Source organism: Salvelinus namaycush, chromosome 21 (genome assembly GCF_016432855.1).
Source record: "Salvelinus namaycush isolate Seneca chromosome 21, SaNama_1.0, whole genome shotgun sequence".
NCBI lineage: Eukaryota > Metazoa > Chordata > Actinopteri > Salmoniformes > Salmonidae > Salvelinus > Salvelinus namaycush.
The window spans coordinates 27,075,037-27,097,707 of NC_052327.1; the positions used below are offsets into that span (position 1 = coordinate 27,075,037).

Below are 22,671 nucleotides of genomic sequence, written 5' to 3' on the forward strand. Positions count from 1 at the left end.
AAATTCCCTTAATAGTCCCAAACAGCAATAATATGTATCTGTAGTGGGTCCAGCTCTGCAGTTTACTAACAAGGCTGGCATAGAGCAGCGTGGGGCCCTGCGCAAACATTCGACGCCCTGACGGCACACCACTTCCTCTCTGACAGCGCTCTACAGCTCCCCAGCTCTGCTCAGCGATTACCATTTTACAGCCCACTAATCCTAAAGCCTGCCTCTCCTCGACCTCCAACGAGCACAGAACAGGCTAGGCACGCACACATAGTGTGTAAAAGCACACACACACACACACACACACACACACACACACACACACACACACACACACACACACACACACACACACACACACACACACACACACACACACACACACACACACACACACACACACACACACACCGTCCAGCTTAATCCGAGTCTCGTCATGTCACCTATCCTCACTCCTGTCCTCAGAACACTTGATATAGGTCTAATAATAGTTAACCCATTTAACCGTTTTTCCTCTCCAGGGGAAGAACCTCATACATGTATTCCAGTCTAAAAGCCTTTTAATTTATTGTATTTCGAGACTGTATATGAGCTTAAACAGTGAGCTGTGCTTTATCTGTTAGCTGCATTAGTGTGTTTTAGTGTGTTATTGTAAAATGGTGACTGTTTACTCGGACCCTGTTATCCAGACCTATAGTAAAATGGTGACTGTTTACTCTGACCCTGTCATCCAGACCTATAGTAATATGGTGACTGTTTACTCTGACCCTGTCACCCAGATCGATAGTAATATGGTGACTGTTTACTCTGACCCTGTCATCCAGACCTATTGTAAAATGGTGACTGTTTACTCTGACCCTGTCATCCAGACCTATTGTAAAATGGTGACTGTTTACTCTGACCCTGTCATCCAGACCTATTGTAAAATGGTGACTGTTTACTCTGACCCTGTCACCCAGATCGATAGTAATATGGTGACTGTTTACTCTGACCCTGTCATCCAGACCTATTGTAATATGGTGACTGTTTACTCTGACCCTGTCATCCAGACCTATTGTAATATGGTGACTGTTTACTCTGACCCTGTCATCCAGACCTATTGAAATATGGTGACTGTTTACTCTGACCCAGTCATGTCATCTCACTAACCTGTTTCTCTCTGTGTTTCGCCCAGTGTGCCCAGAGAAGAAGTGTGAGCGGAGGGCATGTACGGACAGTGGTGAATGTTGCCATGCCCAGTGCCTGGGAAGCTGTACGGAGCCGGACGACAACATGGCCTGCGCAGCCTGCCTGCACTACTACCACGAGGGACGCTGCGTGCAGGACTGCCCCCCAGACACTTACAAGTTTGAGGGATGGCGCTGCATCACCATGGACCTGTGTGCCCGCGTGCACCTGCCCAGCGACTTTGACTTTGTCATTCACGAAGGAGAGTGCATGCCTGAGTGTCCATCAGGCTTTACACGCAATGAGAGCAATAGGTAAAAGAGCAGAGAGCACACTTCACCTCAAAGGCTCTAAAGGGCTCTAAAGGGCTCTCCAGGATCAAGCATGGTCCTGTTATGGGTCATCTATACTATTATATACAGCACTATTGTTACTGTATACAGTCCTCTGACATATTGGTTGTGGCGTGTCTCTGGCCCTGTGTTTGTTTTTTTGCATTATGAATTTGCATGCAGAGGTCTTCTGAATAATTCACCTCTATGTGAAACCCTTCCCCATCTGGTCCTCTCAGAGATTCAATGTGAAACCCTTCCACACCTGGTCCTCTCAGAGATTCAATGTGAAACCCTTCCACACCTGGTCCTCTCAGAGATTCAATGTGAAACCCTTCCCCACCTGGTCCTCTCAGAGATTCATTGTGAAACCCTTCCCCACCTGGTCCTCTCAGAGATTCAATGTGAAACCCTTCCACACCTGGTCCTCTCAGAGATTCAATGTGAAACCCTTCCACACCTGGTCCTCTCAGAGATTCAATGTGAAACCCTTCCACACCTGGTCCTCTCAGAGATTCAATGTGAAACCCTTCCACACCTGGTCCTCTCAGAGATTCAATGTGAAACCTTTCCACACCTGGTCCTCTCAGAGATTCAATGTGAAACCCTTCCAGACCTGGTCCTCTCAGAGATTCAATGTGAAACCCTTCCAGACCTGGTCCTCTCAGAGATTCAATGTGAAACCCTTCCACACCTGGTCCTCTCAGAGATTCCATTCTTAAAGAGAAGCTTCAGGGATAAAAATGCTTCAGGCAGAAAGACATGTTAGGTCATGAATGATTGAATCCTGTGGACATTCCATGTAATTCAGAATCAGAGGAAGATGCTGACCTCAGTGCCCGGTATACAAGACTCATCCATTGGTGCATTACCGTAAGATACAAAAAATACTTTGAGTGTTGCTTGAAGGCATTCAGGAGGGATTCCTCACAGCAGCGCTGTAACTCGGGACATTTACCCCATTTGATATTTCCCCTGTTTGAATAAGAGAATGTCTTTGTTTGTGACTCAGGGTAACTTGTCTCCATATTTAGATTTTCATTCTCCAAACATTCCATGTTGAGTCGTTGTTGCCATATATTTGTGGACATATCAGTCTTTTTTTGTCTTTAGGGCCATTTAGTGAGTCACTCTCACGAAACCAAGGGTTCAATTAAGCACTCATAAAAGATTACACAGTTCATAAAGAAAGTGACCTTCTATTTCAAAGCAAACATTAGACACATTTTTTGAAATTTTGGGTGAGTTAGGGTGAGGCATCTTAATCTGGTTTCTTGGAAATTGTAATTTTGTAGCTTTATTTGGTTAAGGACATTCCTTGACTGTTTTCCCTCTTCTCTCTCTTCCTCAACCACAGTATGTTCTGCAGTGCCTGTGATGGCCTGTGTGATAAGATCTGTGACTCCAAGACCATCGACTCAGTGGATGCTGCTCAGTCTCTAATGGGCTGCACAGTCATCAAAGGCAACCTCCACATCAACATCCGCCGTGGCAGTGAGTACCAGTACCAGTACCAGTAACCAGGACCACTCAGTCTGTCTGTCTCCCCAGAGACCGGGAAGGGAGCACGGGAGCGCTGGGAGAGCTAGTGTGGGCCGCAGAGTCAACATTACATCAGCTGCCTGCACTGTGCCCCAAACCAGTTATCACATTTTGCTATTATGCTATGTATTTGCTCAGTTTACAAGGTGACTTACAGCTTATCTTTAGACCGTACAGTTGCCTGTGGGATTTGATGTGTTCAGTACAGTTGCCTGTGGGATTTGATGTGTTCAGTACAGTTGCCTGTGGGATTTGATGTGTTCAGTACAGTTGCCTGTGGGATTTGATGTGTTCAGTACTGTTGTTGTGGGATTTGATGTGTTCAGTACAGTTGCCTGTGGGATTTGATGTGTTCAGTACAGTTGCCTGTGGGATTTGATGTGTTCAGTACAGTTGCCGTGGGATTTGATGTGTTCAGTACAGTTGCCTGTGGGATTTAATGTGTTCAGTACAGTTGCCGTGGGATTTAATGTGTTCAGTACAGTTGCTGTGGGATTTGATGTGTTCAGTACAGTTGCCTGTGGGATTTAATGTGTTCAGTACAGTTGCCGTGGGATTTAATGTGTTCAGTACAGTTGCCGTGGGATTTGATGTGTTCAGTACAGTTGCCTTGGGATTTGATGTGTTCAGAGCTGGGGTTCTCACACGCTGACTGTTGTGTCTGAGTATGTGTTTGCTAACTTTCCCCTCTCCTCTCTCCAGATAACATCGCCTCAGAGCTGGAAAGCTTCATGGGGCTGATCCAGACAGTGACAGGCTATGTGAGGATCCGCCACTCCCACACTCTAGGCTCGCTCTCCTTCCTCAAGAGCCTGCGCTACATCAACGGGGAGGAGCTCATGGAAGGGTACGGCAAGCCGCTCTCTGAGTCCGACCCGTGTCTGGGGATTAGGGGAAGTGTCAGCGTTTATCTTATGGTAGATGTATCCCAGACGGTTTTGAAAGCCTTGTGAATGATTTTTATATGTGGCTAGGGTAAGTAAGGTTCCAGCCATAACATTTTCAGTGAGGAATTCCCATAAAACCACCATAAGACAACATGGCACCTCTCCTTGTGATGTAATGAAAAGGTGGATGAGCTATCTATCTGAATAGAAACTCAGGTCTCCCAGCCTATTCTGGCTGTAGCATGACATCACCAGCGGCCTATCCCCTGTCAGAGATAGGGAGTGTGTTTCTGGAGATGACCAGGAGGGTCGTGGGAAAGTCTCTCAGGCCTCTTGTTGTCATCCCTCCCATGCTAGAGTTACAGCAGGAGGAGTGCTCTAGAGCAGCACTGGCATTCTGCTAGTTTCCCAGGTGTTCCATGGAGCTGAGAGGCTCTGAGTCGCTCTGTTTCATCTCTGGCCCTCTCTGTCCGTATGGCTCAGTGTTCGACAGACACAACCGCACAATGAAACCCGATCTACTTCCCTTTACACATCCACCAGATGGAAAACTAAGCCAACCACTCCACAACAGTTTGACAACTTTATCCTCAGTGCTCTATTGTGTGTTTAAAGTAAATCAATGGATGGAAAAGTGGTTTGGCCCTATTTATGCTCACAGCATAGCTACTAGGTGTATGAGGAAGTTAACACCTGTCTGTTGTCTCCTTATCAGGATGTATGCTTTCTCTGCCATCGACAACCAGCGCCTGCAGTACCTGTGGGACTGGACCCAACACAACTTGACCATCAGGGCTGGGAGGCTGTCCTTCCGTTTCAACCCCAAACTCTGCATGTCTGAGATACACAAGATGTGGGAGATGACGGGCATCACTGAGAAGTTTGAGGAGGACGATTTCCGAAACAATGGGGACAGAGCCAGCTGTGAGTACACCACCGGACATATGGAGTGGGATTACTTTAACTTTCTATGCTCATTCAGTACTTGAGTTAATACAATGTAGTATTTTATCATATCACTATTGAGTTTCCTGTAAGGGGGATATCTAAGATGTGGTTTGTGTTTATAGGTGAGAGCCACATCCTGAAGTTCAAGTCCAACAGCACGGTGAGTAACCGGATCAAGCTGACCTGGGAGCGCTACAGACCACCAGACTACAGAGACCTCATCAGCTTCATTGTCTACTACAAGGAGGCGTGAGTGCTCGCATATAGCACACACAGATATTACACTATTTTACTATAGAGCCTCTATACTTCACATTTACCGAAGGTGGTGTTTTTCATGCATTCCAGACCGCACCAGAACATCACAGAGTTTGATGGCCAGGATGGGTGTGGCTCCAACAGTTGGAACATGGTTGACGTGGACCTGCCTCAGGACAAAGAGATAGACCCTGGCGTGTTGCTGTCCCCACTGAAGCCCTGGACCCAGTACGCCATCTTTGTCAAGGCCATCACCCTTGTCGTGGAGGACAAACACATCCCGGGAGCCAAGAGTGACGTGGTCTACATACGTACCAGACCCTCAGGTAAGACAGTACTAGGCTACAGTACAGCTTCTGTAAACAACAGCAAGTCACCTCAGCCATGGACAAGTTTTCACCCAACTAAGATCAACTGAAATACTTCTTATCAGAACTTCATCAAATGTATCCCTCTTACTTAACGCTTCATGAAAACTACACATTTTCAACTGTATAGTAAACACCACTCACAACATTTCAACATTTGTGTGTTTTTGTCACAGAGCCGTCTATGCCAATGGATGCCCGTGCGTATGCCAACTCATCCTCAAAGCTGGTGGTGAAATGGTCACCTCCCCTCAACCCTAACGGCAATCTCACTTTTTACCTGATCCGCTGGCAGCAGCAAGCTGAAGACAGGGAGTTGTACCAACACAACTACTGCTCCAAAGGTCAGCATTCCAACCCCTCTTCTTATCCAACCCGTTCTGTATTTTTATCTGTGTACATTATGGAGTCGATATAATGGATTTTTGCACTGATTCTCCAATACAAGTACTGTATCTGTTCTAACCTTGTATTCAGATCCCCTGTACACACCACCTTATTCACCTTCTGTTTGTGCTTTCTTTGGGGAATGGAATTCACTAATGGGTCCTGTTCCCCTCCCACTGTACAACAGAGCTAAAGATCCCCATCAGGATATCAGCCACGGGGTTGGCAGACATGGAGGAGGACACCAAGCCCACCAAGTCTGACCTGTCTGGGGGGGATAAGGGCCCTTGCTGCCCCTGCCCCAAGACCAAGGAGGACCTGAAGGCAGAGATAGACGACGCCTCCTACCGCAAAGTCTTTGAGAACTTCCTGCACAACTCCATCTTCACCCCCAGGTAGGTGCCAGACAGCAGGCAGCCTCCCTCTATGGAGAGAGATCACACAACAGTAAGATAGTAAAACTCTACCTAAAACCTTCCCCATTGTTAACAGCTTTTGGACCAAACCCTTCTCTGAGGCTTTGCAGATGATTATCAAAGAGCTGAGCTCACAATCTGGGTCCTGTTTTCTTTAATAGCCCAGAGAGAGATCCAGGGTCAGGACACAGTGGTGTTGTAATTACCCAATCCTGGGACTGGGACTGACAGGATCTAAACATCATCAGGGTTTAGGGGGAGGGAGGGAGCAGAGGGGAGGGAGGTGGGGAGGGAGGGGGGGGGGGGGGGGCAGAGGGGAGGGAGGTGGGGAGGGGGGGGGGGGGGGGGGGCAGAGGGGAGGAGGTAGGGAGGGAGGGGAGGGGCAGAGGGGAGGGAGGTGGGGAGGGAGGGGAGGGGCAGAGGGGAGGGAGGTGGGGAGGGAGGGGAGGGAGCAGAGGGGAGGAGGTAGGGAGGGAGTAGGGCTGGAACTGTGTCAGAGGACCCTGACAGAGAGAGAGACACGGGTGCAGGGATCAAAGGCCTGCTTACGGCACTTGTGGATTCCATCACCATGACGACAGCAGCGGCAGGATATTAAGGCCTAGCAGGCTGTAATTTAGGCAGCACAAACAAACCCGGGGAGAGGGATCTGATTAATGAGTCTGAAGGGCCTGCGCTCTGCTCGCTGGGCTGGCTGCACACTATAAGCCCGTTAGCCTTTTGTTTGCCAGAATGGGGACTGACATCTGTGTTGTGTTATCATTTTACCTTGCTCGTGGCTACGGATGCTTTACAGTTTAAAGACTCCAACCCATTCCCACACACACACTCACTCTTTGTCATACACACACAGACACACAGATGTACTCACTCACACTGAGAGACTGATTGTGTTTTGAAATTGAGCCTTTTTCAGGGTAAACTCAGGCCACTTGTTTCCCCATACCAGATGGCAGATCGGACTGTGTGTGTCTGAGGTAAATGAGTGCATGAGCAGTACTGTGTTTGTGTATTCAGGGTACAGTTTTGAGTATTCACTGAATTAGTACCAGTTCATCTCAAAACAAATGGAATGGAAAACAAATTATAGTCCCCTAGTTAACCTCCAGAGTGAAGCCTCTGGTGCTTGATAAATCCCAGTGCTTATACTTTGTCCTGACTAGGGCTATTGCGGTGACCGTATTACCGCCACACCGGTGGTCACGAGTCACGAAGGCAGTCAAATTCCATGTGACTGTTTAGTCACAGTAATTAGGCTTCCCCAAGCTCTGATGCTGCTGCTGGTCATTAGTAGACTACCAAACCTGCCAACTGCCTGGTACTCAAATCAAATCAAACTTTATTTGTCACATATGCCGAATACAACAAGTGTAGACCTTACGGTGAAATGCTTACTTACAAGCCCTTAACCAACAGTGCAGTTAAAGAAGAGTTAAGAAAATATTTACCAAATAAAATAAAGTAAAAAATACAAAATAATAAAAAGTAACACAATAACATAACAATAACGAGGCTATATACAGGGGGTACTGGTACCGAGTCAGTGTGTGGGGGTACAGGTTAGTTGAGGTAATTTGTACATGAAGGTAGGGGGGAAGTGACTATGCATTGATAATAGACAGCGAGTAGCAGCAGTGTACAATACAAATGGGGGGGTCAATGTAATAGTCCGGTGGCCATTTGATTAATCATTCAGCTGTTTTATGGCTTGGGGGTAGAAGCTGTTGAGGATCCTTTTGGTCCTAGTTTTGGGGCTCTGGTATCGCTTGCCGTGCGGTAGCAGAGAAAACAGTCTATAACTTGGGTGACTGGAGTCTCTGACAATTTTATGGGCTTACCTCTGACACCGCCTATTGTATAGGTTTTGGATTGCAGGAAGCTTGACCCCAGTGATGTACTGGGCCGTACACACTACTCTCTGTAGCACCTTACGGTCAGATGCCGAGCAGTTGCCATACCAGGCGGTGATGCAACTGGTCAGGATGCACTCGATGGTGCAGCTGTAGAACCTTTTGAGGATCTGGGGTCCCATGCCAAATCTTTTCAGTCTCCTGAGGGGGAAAAGGTTTTGTCGTGCCCTCTTCAGAACTGTCTTGGTGTGTTTGGACCATGATAGTTTGTTGGTGATGTGGACACCAAGGAACTTGAAACTCGACCCGCTCCACTACAGCCCCGTTGAAGTTAATGGGGGCCTGTTCGACACACCTTTTCCTGTAGTCCACGATCAGCTCCTTTGTCTTGCTCACATTGAGGGAGAAGTTGTTGCCCTGGCACCACACTGCCACACTGCCAGTTCTCTGACCTCCTCCCTATAGACTGTTGTGTCGTCAGCAAACTTAATGATGGTGTTGGAGTTGTGTTTGGCCACGCAGTCGTGGGTGAACAGGGAGTACAGGAGGGGACTAAGTACACACCCCTGAGGGGCCCCAGTGTTGAGGATAAGCGAGGCAGACATGTTGTTGCCTACTCTTACCACCTGGGGGCGGCCCGTCAACAAGTCCAGAATCCAGTTGCAGAGGGTGGTGCTTAGTCCCAGGGTCCTTAGCTTAGTGATGAGCTTCGTGAGCACTATGGTGTTGAATGCTGAGCAGTAGTCAATGAACAGCATTGACATATAGGTGTTCCTTTTGTCCAGGTAGGCAAGGGCAGTGTGGAGTGCGATTGAGATTGCATCATCTGTGGATCTGTTGGGGCGGTATACGAATTGGAGTGGGTCTAGGATATACAGGAGGATGCTGTTGATATAAGCCATGACCAGCCTTTCAAAGCACTTCATGGCTACCGACGTGAGTGCTACGGGGCGGTAATCATTTAGGCAGGTTACCTTCACTTCCTTGGGCACAGGGACTAAGGTGGTCTGCTTGAAATATGTAGGTATTACAGATCAGTCAGGGAGAGGTTGAAAATGTTCGTGAAGACACTTGCCGGTTGGTCCGCGCATGCTTTGAGTACATGTCCTGGTAATCCATTTGGCCCCGCGGCTTTGTGAATGTTGACCTGTTTAAAGGTCTTGTTCACATCGGCTACTGAGAGCGTTATCACACAGTCATCCAGAACAGCTGGTGCTCTCGTGCATGCTTCAGTGTTGCTTGCCTCGAAGCGAGCATAAAAGGCATTTAGCTCATCTGGTAGGCTCGCGTCACTGGGCAGCTTGCGTCTGGGTTTCCCTTTATAGTCCGTAATAGTTTTCAAGCCCTGCCACATCCGACGAGCGTCAGAGCCGGTGTAGTAGGATTAAATTTGAATCCTGTATTGACGCTTTGCTTGTTTGATGGTTCGTCTGAGGGCATAGCGGGATTTCTTATAAGTGTCTGGATTAGTGTCCCGCTCCTTGAAAGCGACAGCTCTAGCCTTTAGCTCGATGCGAATGTTGCCTGTAATCCATGGCTTCTGGTTGGAATTTGTACGTACGGCCATTGTGGGGACGACATCATCGATGCACTTATTGATGAAGCCGATAACTGACTGAGGTGGTATACTCCTCAATGCCATTGGATGAATCCCGGAACATATTCCAGTCTGTGCTAGCAAAACAGTCCTGTAGTGTAGCATCCGCGTCATCTCACCACTTCCGTATTGAGCGAGTCACTGGTACTTCCTGCTTTAGTTTTTGCTTGTAAGCAGCAATCAGGAGGATAGAATTATGGTCAGATTTGTCAAATGGAGGGCGGGGGAGAGCTTTGTATGCATCGCTGTGTGTGGAGTAAAGGTGGTCTAGAGTTTTTTTCCCCTCTGGTTGCACGTGACATGCTGGTAAAAATTTGGTAAAACTGATTTAACCTCTCTTGGGTATGTGGGACGTTAGCGTCCCACCTCTTCAACAGCCAGTGAAACTGCTGGGCGCCAAATTCAAAATCAGAAATACTCATTATAAAAATTCAGAAAACAAAACATATTTTACATAGGTTTAAAGATGAACGTCTTGTGAATCCAACCACGGTGTCAGATTTAAAAAATGCTTTACGGCGAAAGCATACCGTACGATTATTTGAGAACATAGCCCACTAGACAATTCATTACAAACAGTAACCAGCCAAGTGGAACAGAGTCAGAGTCAGAAATAGAGATAAAATGAATCCCTTACCTTTGATGATCTTCATATGGTTGACTCAGCAGACATTAATTTACTCAATAAATGTTTATTTTGTTCGATAAAGTCTCTTTATATACAAAAACCTCAGTTTTGTTCGCGCGTTTTCTTCAGTAATCCACAGGCTCAAACGCAGTCAAAACAGGAAGACAAAAAAAATCCAAATTGTATCCGTAAAGTTCATAGAAACATGTCAAACGATGTTTATATTCAATCCTCAGGTTGTTTTTAGCCTAAATAATCGATAATATTTCAACCGGACAATAACGTCGTCAATTTAAAAGGTAAACAAGAATTGCTCTCTCTCTGTCGAGCGCATGAAAAAGCTCTGCGACACTTTAGCGTCCAGTCATTCCGAATGCTCTTATTCCCTCATTTTTCAGAATACAAGCCTGGAACTATTTCTAAAGACTGTTGACTTCTAGTGGAAGCCATAGAAACTGCAGTTTGAGTCCTAAGTCAATGGATACTTTTATGGCATTGAATAGAAAACTACAACAACAACAAAAAAAAACTACTTCCTGAATGGATTTTTCTCAGGTTTTCGCCTGCCAAATCAGTTCTGTTATACTCACAGACACTATTTTAACAGTTTTGGAAACTTTAGAGTGTTTTCCATCCAACTCTACCAGTTATATGCATATCATATCTTCTGGGCCCGAGAAGCAGGCAGTTTAAATTGGGCATACATTTCATCCAAAATTCCCGAATGCTGCCCCCTACCCTAGTGAAGTTAAGTTTGCCTGCATTAAAGTCCCCGGCCACTAGGAGCGCCACTTCTGGGTTAGCATTTTCTTGTTTGCTTATGGCCTTATAGAGTTGGTTGAGTGCTGTCTTAGTGCCAGCATCGGTTTGTGGTGGTAAATAGATGGCTACGAATAGTATAGATGTCTCTTGGTAGATAATGTGGTCTAGAGCTTATCATAAGGTACTCTACCTCAGGCAAGCAATACCTTGAGACTTCTTTAATATTAGACATCGCGCACCAGCTGTTATTGACAAAGACACACACCCCCGCCCCTCGTCTTACCAGATGTAGCTTCTCTGTTCTGCCGGTGCATGGAAAATCCCACCAGCTCTATATTATCCATGTCGTCGTTCAGCCACGACTCGGTGAAACATAAAATATTACAATTCTTAAAGTCCCGTTGGTAGGATAATCGTAATCGTAGATCATACATTTTATTTTCCGATGATTGCATGTTAGCAAGTAGAATGGATGGCAGTGGGAGTTTACTCGCTCGCTCGCCTACGAATTATCAGAAGGCAGCCTGATCGGCATCCTCTTTTCCTCCGTCTTTTCTTCACGCAAATTATGGGGATTTGGGCCTGTCCCCGGGAGAGCAGTATATCCTTCTCATCGGACTCGTTAAAGGAAAAATCTTCTTCCAGTTCATGATGAGTAATCGCTGTTCTGATGTCCAGAAGTTATTTTCGGTCATAAGAGATGATAGCAGCAACATTATGTACAAAATAAGTTAAAAAATAAGTTACAAACAACCCCAAAAAATTACAAAATAGCACAATTGGTTAGGAGCATGTAAGATGTCAGCCATTGTCACGTTCCTGACCTGTTTTCTCTTGTTTTTGTATGTGTTTAGTTGGTCAGGGCGTGAGTTGGGGTGGGCATTCTATGTTATGTGTTTCTATGTTTAGGTTCATTGTCATTTAGCCTGATATGGTTCTCAATCAGGGACAGGTGTTTTACGTTTCCTCTGATTGAGAACCATATTAAGGTAGGTTGTTCACACTGTTTGTTTGTGGGTGGTTGTCTTCCGTGTCTGTGTCTGTGCACCACACGGGACTGTTTCGTTTGTTCGTTCGTTCGTGCGTTCGTTTGTGTAGTCTGTACCTGTTCATGCGTTCTTCGTGTTTATGTAAGTTCTCTAGTTCAGGTCTGTCTACATCGTTTATTTTGTTTTGTAGTTTGTTGAAGTATTTTCGTGTTTCGTCATTACTTTAATAAATTCATTATGTCATATAACAACGCTGCGCTTTGGTCCAATCCCTACTCCTCCTCTTCGTCCGAAGACAACCGTTACAGAACCACCCACCTAACAAGGATCAAGCAGCGTGAGAGGAACCAGCAACAGCGGCCAAAAAACCAGGACTCGTGGACTTGGGAGGAAATATTGAATGGAGAAGGACCCTGGGCTAAGGTGGGAGAGAATCGCCGCTCTCGGGAGGCGATGGAGTCAGCGAAAGCCCAGGATCGGTGGTATGTGGAGGCAGGTAGGAGACGTGGCTGGAAACCCGAAAGTAAACCCCAAAAATTTCTTGGGGGGGGGGCTAAAAGGGAGAGTGGCGTAGTCAGGTAGGAGACCTGCGCCTACTCCCTGTACTTACCGTGGAGAGCGAGAGTATGGGCAGACACCGTGTTACGCAGTAGAGCGCATGGTGTCTCCTGTACGTGTGCATAGCCCGGTGCGGTACATACCAGCTCCTCGTATCGGCCGGGCCAGATTGAGCATTGAGCCAAGTGCCATGAAGCCGGCTCTACATATCTGGCCACCAGTGCGTCTCCTCGGGCCGGCTTACATGGCACCAGCCTTACGCATGGTGTCCCCGGTTCGCCTACATAGCCCGGTGCGGGTTATTCCACCTCCCCGCACTGGTCGGGCGACGGGGAGTATACAACCAGGTAAGGTTGGGCAGGCTCAGTGCTCAAGGGAGCCAGTACGCCTGCACGGTCCGGTATTTCCGGCGCCACCTCCCCGCTCCAGGCCAGTGCCTACACCACGCACCAGGTTTCCAGTGCGTCTCCAGAGCCCTGTTCCTCCTCCACGCACTCTCCCTGTGGTGCGTGTCTCCAGCCCAGTGCCTCCAGTTCCGGCACCACGCATCAAGCCTCCTGTGCGTCTCCAGAGCCCTGTACGCACTGTTCCTTCTCCCCGTACTCGCCCTGATGTGCGTGCCCTCAGCCCGGTACCACCAGTGCCGGTACCACGCACCAGGCCTATAGTACGCCTTGAGAGTCCAGTGTGCCCTGTTGCTGCTCCCCGCACTAGCCTGAAGGTGCGTGTCTTTAGCCCGGTACCTCCAGTTCCGGTACCACGCACCAGGCCTACAGTGCGTCTCAGCCGGCCAGAGTCTGCCGTCTGCCCAGCGGCGCCTGAACTGCCCGTCTGCCCAACGGCGCCTGAACTGCCCGTCTGCCCAACGCCGTCTGAACTGTCCGTCTGCCAAGCGCCGCATGAACTGCCCGTCTGTACTGAGCCTTCAAAGCCGCCCGTCTGTACTGAGCCTGCAAAGCCGCCCGTCTGCCATGAGCCTTCAGAGCCGTCCGCCAGACAGGAGCCGCTAGAGCCGTCCGCCAGACAGGAGCCGCTAGAGCCTTCCGCCAGACAGGAGCCGCTAGAGCCTTCCGCCAGACAGGAGCAGCCAAAGCCTTCCGCCAGACAGGATCAGCCAGAGCCTTCCGCCAGACAGGATCAGGCAGAGCCTTCCGCCAGACAGGATCAGCCAGAGCCTTCCGCCAGACAGGACCAGCCAGAGCCTTCCGCCAGACAGGACCAGCCAGAGCCTTCCGCCAGACAGGACCAGCCAGAGCCTTCCGCCAGACAGGACCAGCCAGAGCCGTCAGCGAGCCATGACCAGCCAGAGCCGTCAGCGAGCCATGACCAGCCAGAGCCGTCAGCCGGCCCTGACCAGCCAGAGCCGTCAGCCGGCCCTGACCAGCCAGAGCCGTCAGCCGGCCCTGACCAGCCAGAGCCGTCAGCCAGTCCGGAGCTGCCGTCCCTCAGTCCGGAGCTGCCGTCCCTCAGTCCGGAGCTGCCGTCCCTCAGTCCGGAGCTGCCCCTTATCCCGGTGATGCCCCTTATCCCGGTGATGCCCCTTAATTTAGGTGGGTTTAGTTGGAGGGTGGTCATTGAGAGGGGGATACGGAAGCAGGGAGTGACTATGGTGGTGTGGGGACAGCGTCCGGAGCCGGAGCCGCCACCGTGGACAGATGCCCACCCAGACCCTCCCCTAGACTTTTGGTGGTGCGTCCGGAGTTCGCACCTTGAGGGGGGGGTTATGTCACGTTCCTGACCTGTTTTCTCTTGTTTTTGTATGTGTTTAGTTGGTCAGGGCGTGAGTTGGGGTGGGCATTCTATGTTATGTGTTTCTATGTTTAGGTTCATTGTCATTTAGCCTGATATGGTTCTCAATCAGGGACAGGTGTTTTACGTTTCCTCTGATTGAGAACCATATTAAGGTAGGTTGTTCACACTGTTTGTTTGTGGGTGGTTGTCTTCCGTGTCTGTGTCTGTGCACCACACGGGACTGTTTCGTTTGTTCGTTCGTTCGTGCGTTCGTTTGTGTAGTCTGTACCTGTTCATGCGTTCTTCGTGTTTATGTAAGTTCTCTAGTTCAGGTCTGTCTACATCGTTTATTTTGTTTTGTAGTTTGTTGAAGTATTTTCGTGTTTCGTCATTACTTTAATAAATTCATTATGTCATATAACAACGCTGCGCTTTGGTCCAATCCCTACTCCTCCTCTTCGGACGAAGAGGAGGAGGACAACCGTTACAGCCATCCTCTTCAGCGCCATTAAAAAACACTCTATTGTCCCTCTAGTCACTCTGACATCAAGGCAAATGTAATCGAAAATCTAATAAAACACTTCATGAGAGCTCATGAGCTCATGTTGCGCAACATGTCTATAGGTAATGTAATTGCGTGAGAAATGGTGGCCTCTATTAAAAAGAGGAGGATCCCATTAGCTTTCTATAGGCTAGACCAGGGCTGCCCAACCCTCTTCCTGGAGATCTACTGTCCTGTAGGTTTTCAGTCCAACCCTAATTTAGCGTATCTGATTCAGCTAGTTAAGGTCTTGTTGAGCAGCTAATTAGTAGAATCAGGTGTGTTAAATTAGGGTTGAACTGAAAACCCACAGGATGGTAGATCTTCAGGAAGAGTGTTGGGTAGCCCTGGGCTAGACCTACTATATTTGTTTCTCAGCTTTCCTAATATTAAGCAAATATTAAGCACATTGCTTATCTTTACAACAGGAGTATAGCCTACCTGGCTGGCATGAAAATAAACCACGGGAAAAGCATCCTCCATTTGCTATTTAAGTGCAGAGATGGCATGCATTTTTTCCCCCTGCCCCCCATTTCGAGACAGGTGCATGATAATGGTCAATTCTAATTCAAAACATATTTCACACATATATTATTTAGTATATGTAAAGACAAGATTAAATCAAGAATAGTCTGATGGGTGACAATATTAGCATATCACTTGTGAATTATACTATATTAACACTTATGAATGATGCCCAGCTTAAGGCAAGAAACAATGCCTTTTTTTGTGACTTTTTTCTAATCATAGTCACACACCTTGTGACTTTTAAAAATGTATATGTTCCAAAGGTCTGCATCAGTGGCTTGTAGGCTGTGTGTGGAAGCCAGGAGATGCTAAATGTGTTTATGTTAATTAACGGTCAATTACAGTGAGACCGACAGTTATTTGCTTGACAATCATCGGCTGATGAGATTTCGTGACCGCCACAGACCTAGTCCTGACTCCAGCCTGCTTGGTACAGATTGCTCTTTATCACCTGCTGGGCCAAGCTCATGCATTCATGTAGTGTTATGATGCCCTTTCCTTCTCCTCTGTGATGCGATCTTTCACAGTATTAAAACAATATGTCCAACTCAGAAAATAAACAATAAAACAAGACCACTATTGTTACTAATTGTTTTCATTCTCTCTCTTCCCTGCATTTGACTGTGTTGATTTGTTATAGTATAGCTGTCTAGGAAACCGAGGAGTACCAGGTCTCTGGCTTGCCTGCCTGCCTCCCGCTAAAGGCTATTATTGTGTATGCACAGGCCCTCCACCACAACAGAGACAGCATTATCATAGAACACTCGAGGGAAGTGCCTCTGAATTAGTGTGAGTTTATTGAAAAGTTCAAGATTTACGGAGAAGGGCGAGGGAGCGAAGAGAGGGGGAAACAGAAACAGAGGGAAGAGGAAATGTTTTCCATTCTGTCGCCCTCCTTGCTGCTCTCCCTCCTCCTCCACTCACACGCTCTCTTTGTCCGCGGTGCAGTTCGGAGTGACCGGCTGCCAGGAAATGTACAGCGAAGCCATCTGGAATTCAAATAAATGAGAGGAGAGAAGGGAAGGGAAGATCCCCTTAGAGCTGGCCAGACCAGTGAACACCATTCAGTGGGATAGACTGACTGGCTCGAGTAGTGGAGTAGAATAGTCAGGGGACAGGGATGGGTGATGACCGATTAGACTCACTGACTGGACATCAGCTGATTGGGCTGTTGCAAACATGACCTCATGTAGAAGGAAGTACAGTAAAGGTTTCTGTGTGTTTTGTCCTGTTGTTGGCACTGCCCTTAGCCTCTGGTTATCTCTCTGTGTATCCTTCAGACACCACTAGCTTTGATACTGTATATGAGCATGAAGTAAAAAAGTATTGGGTCCCCTTCCTCTGGCCTCACTTTTCACTGGCATGAGAGACTGCTGTGTTCAGCTGCTGTGGTAAAAGAGTAGCGTTAAATCACGCTGTTCTGGCTCCAGACAGAGTGTGCAGTCATGTCCCACTCAGGATCCCTCGCACAGCAGAAAAGGTGAGAAAGTAGAAGTGGAGCTGGGGAGGGAGGACACCAGCTGTAGTCAGCACCTGGTTAGATGGTCACGCTTCAGCTTCAGTTCTCTGTCTGGAGTTCATCTGAGGACAGGTCTGCCCTTGCTATGCTCTGCCTGGCCCTGGCAGCTCTCTGGCATTATTGCTGTCTGTCCCCTCTCCTGGGCACACTGGCACACGGGGGGGGTCTACCCATCACCCCTTTCATTCATCTCGGGGGTGACCCAGTCTTCAATTGCAGGCTGTCTTGTGCTGTCTTCCAAGCACTTGTGTTTTATATAAGATGTTCATTAAAGCTGTGCCAGTCCTCAGTGCTGTTGTGTGTATCGTTAATAGTAACTAATACTTTTGGAGAGAGCTGGACCATGGACTTTGCTGGAGCAGTTAAAATGGTCAGAATGGAATGTTGACAGTGGTGTGCGATGGCTACTGTTTTCTTCCCACAGATCTGTCTGTCAGCTGTGTTTTTCCACTCACAGTAAATACTATTTTCCCGTGGGTGCCCGGTCAGTCTCAAGGTCTTTTGTCACCTGTTCATAATATTGTCATACTCACAAGGAATAGTTCTGAGAGGACATTGACATTGGCTTTATACAGTTCCTAAAGGTCTAGATGCTGGAATGTAAAATAAAGCAGAAACAACATTCTCTTGGATTCTTGTGTAAAACCTGCTGGCCGGTACTGTTAGGTGAAGTTAGAAAAGGATCCTTAGGAGGTCACAGTCATTTCAGATAAACTCATCAGTCATTCACTAATTTACCTCTCCTTAAAGACTCAGCTAAGTAAAGATTAACCAACATTACATATTGACTTTATCTTTTCCAAGTGTACTGCAAATACCGCATGAATCTAAATATATTCTGGATTCACTGTCATTTGGTTCAACATATACAGCACATCCCACTACTGTCAGACAGTCCTGTATTCTCCTTAGCCCAGTTAACTGCACTGTGGGCTGACTGTTGAATTCTTTCAGAGACTCAGAGAGAGCCAGTCGTTATGCGTCTCCTAAAATGTGACTCTAGGTAAGGTCTGCTCAGCGTCCCCCGTGTGTTGTGGAGTCCCAGTGGCCTCGCCTCGTAGCATCTGGTGAGCTGCTGCTGCCGCTGCCTACATGTTGTCAGTGGCTCCAGCTAGGGTCCACCTGCAGTCGGCCGGCTCTCCATCATCACACCATCATCCTCCTCATCATCCTCATGATTGTGTATACATCCATCTCCATCACTCCATGAAAGAGGGCAGGTTCTCGTGTTTGCTCTTTTGGGTGAAATTTACCATTTTGATTTTGTGTTTATTGCTTTATTTACCTTATTCTTTATCATATGAAAACTACCACTATGCATCAAACAGGTGGTTATTATTCTCCCATGACTTTTCCCTGAGCAGTGAATTTGTCCTGTGGATGAGGACATGTAGGCTAACAGAGTCGGTAGGGGTCTGTATGGACAGGCAGGCTGCTGACAGTGTGGGGATGTGTGCTCTCTCTGCACCTCTCTCCCATCCCTCTGACCTCATCACACCATACAGCTCCACAGGGAGCAGACCACTGCAGCTGGACAGACACTGCAACAACAAATAACACCAGGCCACTTCAACATACTGTACTCTACTCTCAGTTGAGTTGTATCCCACTGGAAACTGTCATTTTACTACATGATATGTACTTATGACTACTTCTTATTCCATTCTGGATTCTTGTAGAGGACCCCACCCTGTCCAGTGAGGTTGGAGGGGATGTCTTTGCTCAGTGTGACTTTGTGTCGATGACGTCATGTGAGCGGTGTATGTAGGCTACAGTATACTGTATGTACAATATTGTGTGATGTAGTGATGGGGGAAGAATTAGATACAGTAGAGTATCGCACCATTGTTTTTGACGATATTATATCGATTCTATGACTATTGTATTGATTCTCTAAAAATATTGTCTGCACTTGTGCCAAAACTCAGGTATTTCTCCTTCTCTAGCTTTTTTTCGCCATCTTCTATTTATACTGAACAAAAATATAAATGCAACATGCAACAATTTAAACAACAATTTACTGAGTTACAGTTCATATAAGGACATCAGTCAATTGAAATAAATAAATTAGGCCCTAATCTATGGATTTCACGACTGCATGAGCACAGCCATGGGTGGACCTGGGAGGGCATAGGCCCACCCACTTGGGAGCCAGGCCCAGCCAATCAGAATACATTTTCCCCACAAAAGGGCTTTATTACAGACAGAATTACATCAGCCGTCCAGGTGGCTGGTCTCAGACGATCTTGCAGGTGAAGAAGCCAGATGTGGAGGTCCTGGGCTGCCGTGGTTACACGTGGTCTGCGGTTGTGAGGCAGCTTGGACGTACTGCCAAGTTCTCTAAGATGGCATTGGAGGGGGCTTATGGTAGAGAAATTAACATTAAATTATCTGGCAACAGCTCTGGTGGACATTCTTGCAGTTAGCATGCCAATTGCACACTCCCTCAAAACTTGAGACATCTGTGGCATTCAAATGTATTTTAATTTTATTTATATAGCCCTTCTTACATCAGCTGATATATCAAAGTGCTGTACAGAAACCCAGCCTAAAACCCCAAACAGCAAGCAATGCAGGTGTAGAAGCACGGTGGCTAGGAAAAACTCCCTAGAAAGGCCAAAACCTAGGAAGAAACCTAGAGAGGAACCAGGCTATGAGGGGTGGCCAGTCCTCTTCTGGCTGTGCCGGGTGGAGAATATAACAGAACATGGCCAAGATGTTCAAATGTTCATAAATGACCAGCATGGTCAAATAATAATAATCACAGTAGTTGTCGAGGGTGCAACAAGTCAGCACCTCAGGAGTAAATGTCAGTTGGCTTTTCATAGCCGATCATTGAGAGTATCTCTACCGCTCCTGCTGTCTCTAGAGAGTTGAAGACAGCAGGTCTGGGACATGTAGCACGTCCGGTGAACAGGTCAGGGTTCCATAGCCACAGGCAGAACAGTTGAAACTGGAGCAGCAGCACGGCCAGGTGGACTGGGGACAGCAAGGAGTCATCATGCCAGGTTGTCCTGAGGCATGGTCCTAGGGCTCAGGTCCTCCGAGAGAGAGAAAGAAAGAAAGAGAAAGAGAGAATTAGAGAGAGCATACTTAAATTCACACAGGACACCGGATAAGACAGGAGAAATACTCCAGATATAAGAGACTGACCCTAGCCCCCCCGACACATAAACTACTGCAGCATAAATACTGCAGTAGTTTACAGGAGGGGTCAGGAGACACACTGTGGCCCCATCCGATGATACCCCCGGACAGGGCCAAACAGGCAGGATATAACCCCACCCACTTTGCCAAAGCACAGCCCCCACACCACCAGAGGGATATCTTCAACCACCAACTTACCATCCTGAGACAAGGCCGAGTATAGCCCACAAAGATCTCCGCCACGGCACAACCCAAGGGGGGGCGCCAACCCAGACAGGAAGATCACGTCAGTGACTCAACCCACTCAAGTGACGCACCCCTCCTATGGACGGCATGGAAGAGCACCAGTAAGCCAGTGACTCTGTCACTGGGATTCTCTGCCTCTAACCCTATTACATGCCAGCCCCTGTAATAGGGTTAGAGGCAGAGAATCCCAGTGGAGAGAGGGGAACCGGCCAGGCAGAGACCGCAAGGGCGGTTCGTTGCTCCAGAGCCTTTCCGTTCACCTTCACACTCCTGGGCCAGACCACACTCAATCATATGACCTACTGAAGAGATGAGTCTTCAGTAAAGACTTAAAGGTTGAGACCGAGTCTGCGTCTCTCACATGGGTAGGCAGACCATTCCATAAAAATGGAGCTCTACAGGAGAAAGTCCTGCCTCCAGCTGTTTGCTTAGAAATTCTAGGGACAATTAGGAGGCCTGCGTCTTGTGACCGTAGCGTACGTGTAGGTATGTACGGCAGGACCAAATCGGAAAGATAGGTAGGAGCAAGCCCATGTAATGCTTTGTAGGTTAGCAGTAAAACCTTGAAATCAGCCCTTGCCTTAACAGGAAGCCAGTGTAGGGAGGCTAGCACTGGAGTAATATGATCAAATTTTGGGGTTCTAGTCAGGATTCTATCAGCCGTATTTAGCACTAACTTAAGTTTATTCCGTGCTTTATCCGGGTAGCCGGAAAGTAGAGCATTGCAGTAGTCTAACCTAGAAGTAACAAAAGCATGGATAAATTTTTCTGCATCATTTTTGGACAAACAGTTTCTGATTTTTGCAATGTTACGTAGATGGAAAAAAGCTGTCCTTAAAACAGTCTTGATATGTTCGTCAAAAGAGAGATCAGGGTCCAGAGTATCGCCGAGGTCCTTCACAGTTTTATTTGTGACGACTGTACAACCATCAAGATTAATTGTCAGATTCAACAGAAGATCTCTTTGTTTCTTGGGACCTAGAACAAGCATCTCTGTTTTGTCTGAGTTTAAAAGTAGAAAGTTTTCAGCCATTCACTTCCTTATGTCTGAAACACAGGCTTCGAGCAAGGGCAATTTTGGGGCTTCACCATGTTTCATTGAAATGTACAGCTGTGTGTCATCCGCATAGCAGTGAAAGTTAATATTATGTTTTCGAATGACATCCCCAAGAGGTAAAATATATAGTGAAAACAATAGTGGTCCTAAAACGGAACCTTGAGGATTGTGTTGTGTGACAAAACTGTACATTTTAGTGGCCTTTTATTGTTCCCCAGCACAAGGTGCACCTGTGTAACAATCATGCTGTTTAACCAGCTTCTTGATATGCCACACCTGCCAGCTGGATAGATTATCTTGGCAAAGGGGAAATGATCACTAACAGGGATGTACAAAGAATTCTGCTCAAAATTTGAGATAAATAAGCTTTTTGTGTGTATGGAAAATGTCTGAAAATGTCTGTTGCATTTATATTTTTGTTCAGTATATAAATGGTGAACCAATATGTTTACAGCACTTTTATTTCCATGACTGATAAACACGTGTTTGCTCATGGCTCTTTCTTGTCCCTCTGCAACAGACATGGTAAGCAATATGTTTGGAACATCGAACCGCAATATAATCACAGTATCGAATCACAATACATATAGAATCCTGGGAATTGTGAGAATTGCAATACAATCGCATCGGCACCTAAGTATTGTGATAATATCATATCGTGAGGTCCCTGGCAATTCCCAGCCCTAGTGTGCTGTCTGTAACCGGTGTTCCAGAGTATATTACTGCATGGTTGGCTGACTTCGTATTCCCCTTTCTCCTCTTTAACTGTGCCTCTGCTCCCTTCCAGAGAAGCTGAAAGCCCACACATCTGCTCTCCTCGTCCTCCTCCTCCTCCTCCTCCTCAACCTCTGTCTTTTATCCTTTGTCTTTCTTTGCCACGTTTGTGCCTTTTGTGCTGCAGTCAGTCAGTGGGTCTCTCTCACATTTTTTTGGACCCCCTTTGTTCCTCAGACCCCCAGACCGGCGACGTAGGGATCTATTTGGGGTGGCTAACAGCACCCTGGCACGGGGTGGCAACACCACAGGCCTGGAGGGTAATAGGACAGAAGGAGAGCCCCCTGAGAGGGAGTTCCCCTTCATGGAGGACCGGAGCAAGACAGAGTTTATCGAGATCCCCAACCTGCAGCCCTTCACTGTGTACCGCATCGACATCCATGCATGCAACCAGGAGGTCCGTCGCTGCAGCGCTGGAGCCTTCGTCTTCTCCAGGACGAAACCTGCAGGT

General features: G+C 47.4%; 1 protein-coding gene across 1 annotated transcript in view; it reads left to right on the forward strand.

Moving 5' to 3' along the window:
• igf1ra (insulin-like growth factor 1a receptor) overlaps positions 1-22,671 on the forward strand; it is a 141,055-nt gene that overhangs the window by 102,392 nt on the left and 15,992 nt on the right. The window contains exons 3-11 of the mRNA XM_039016884.1: positions 1,163-1,469; positions 2,845-2,981; positions 3,732-3,876; positions 4,632-4,840; positions 4,987-5,113; positions 5,213-5,448; positions 5,667-5,834; positions 6,065-6,272; positions 22,398-22,669. Of these exons, the coding sequence (XP_038872812.1) occupies positions 1,163-1,469; positions 2,845-2,981; positions 3,732-3,876; positions 4,632-4,840; positions 4,987-5,113; positions 5,213-5,448; positions 5,667-5,834; positions 6,065-6,272; positions 22,398-22,669 (1,809 nt within the window). The remainder of the gene's footprint in view (positions 1-1,162; positions 1,470-2,844; positions 2,982-3,731; positions 3,877-4,631; positions 4,841-4,986; positions 5,114-5,212; positions 5,449-5,666; positions 5,835-6,064; positions 6,273-22,397; positions 22,670-22,671) is intronic.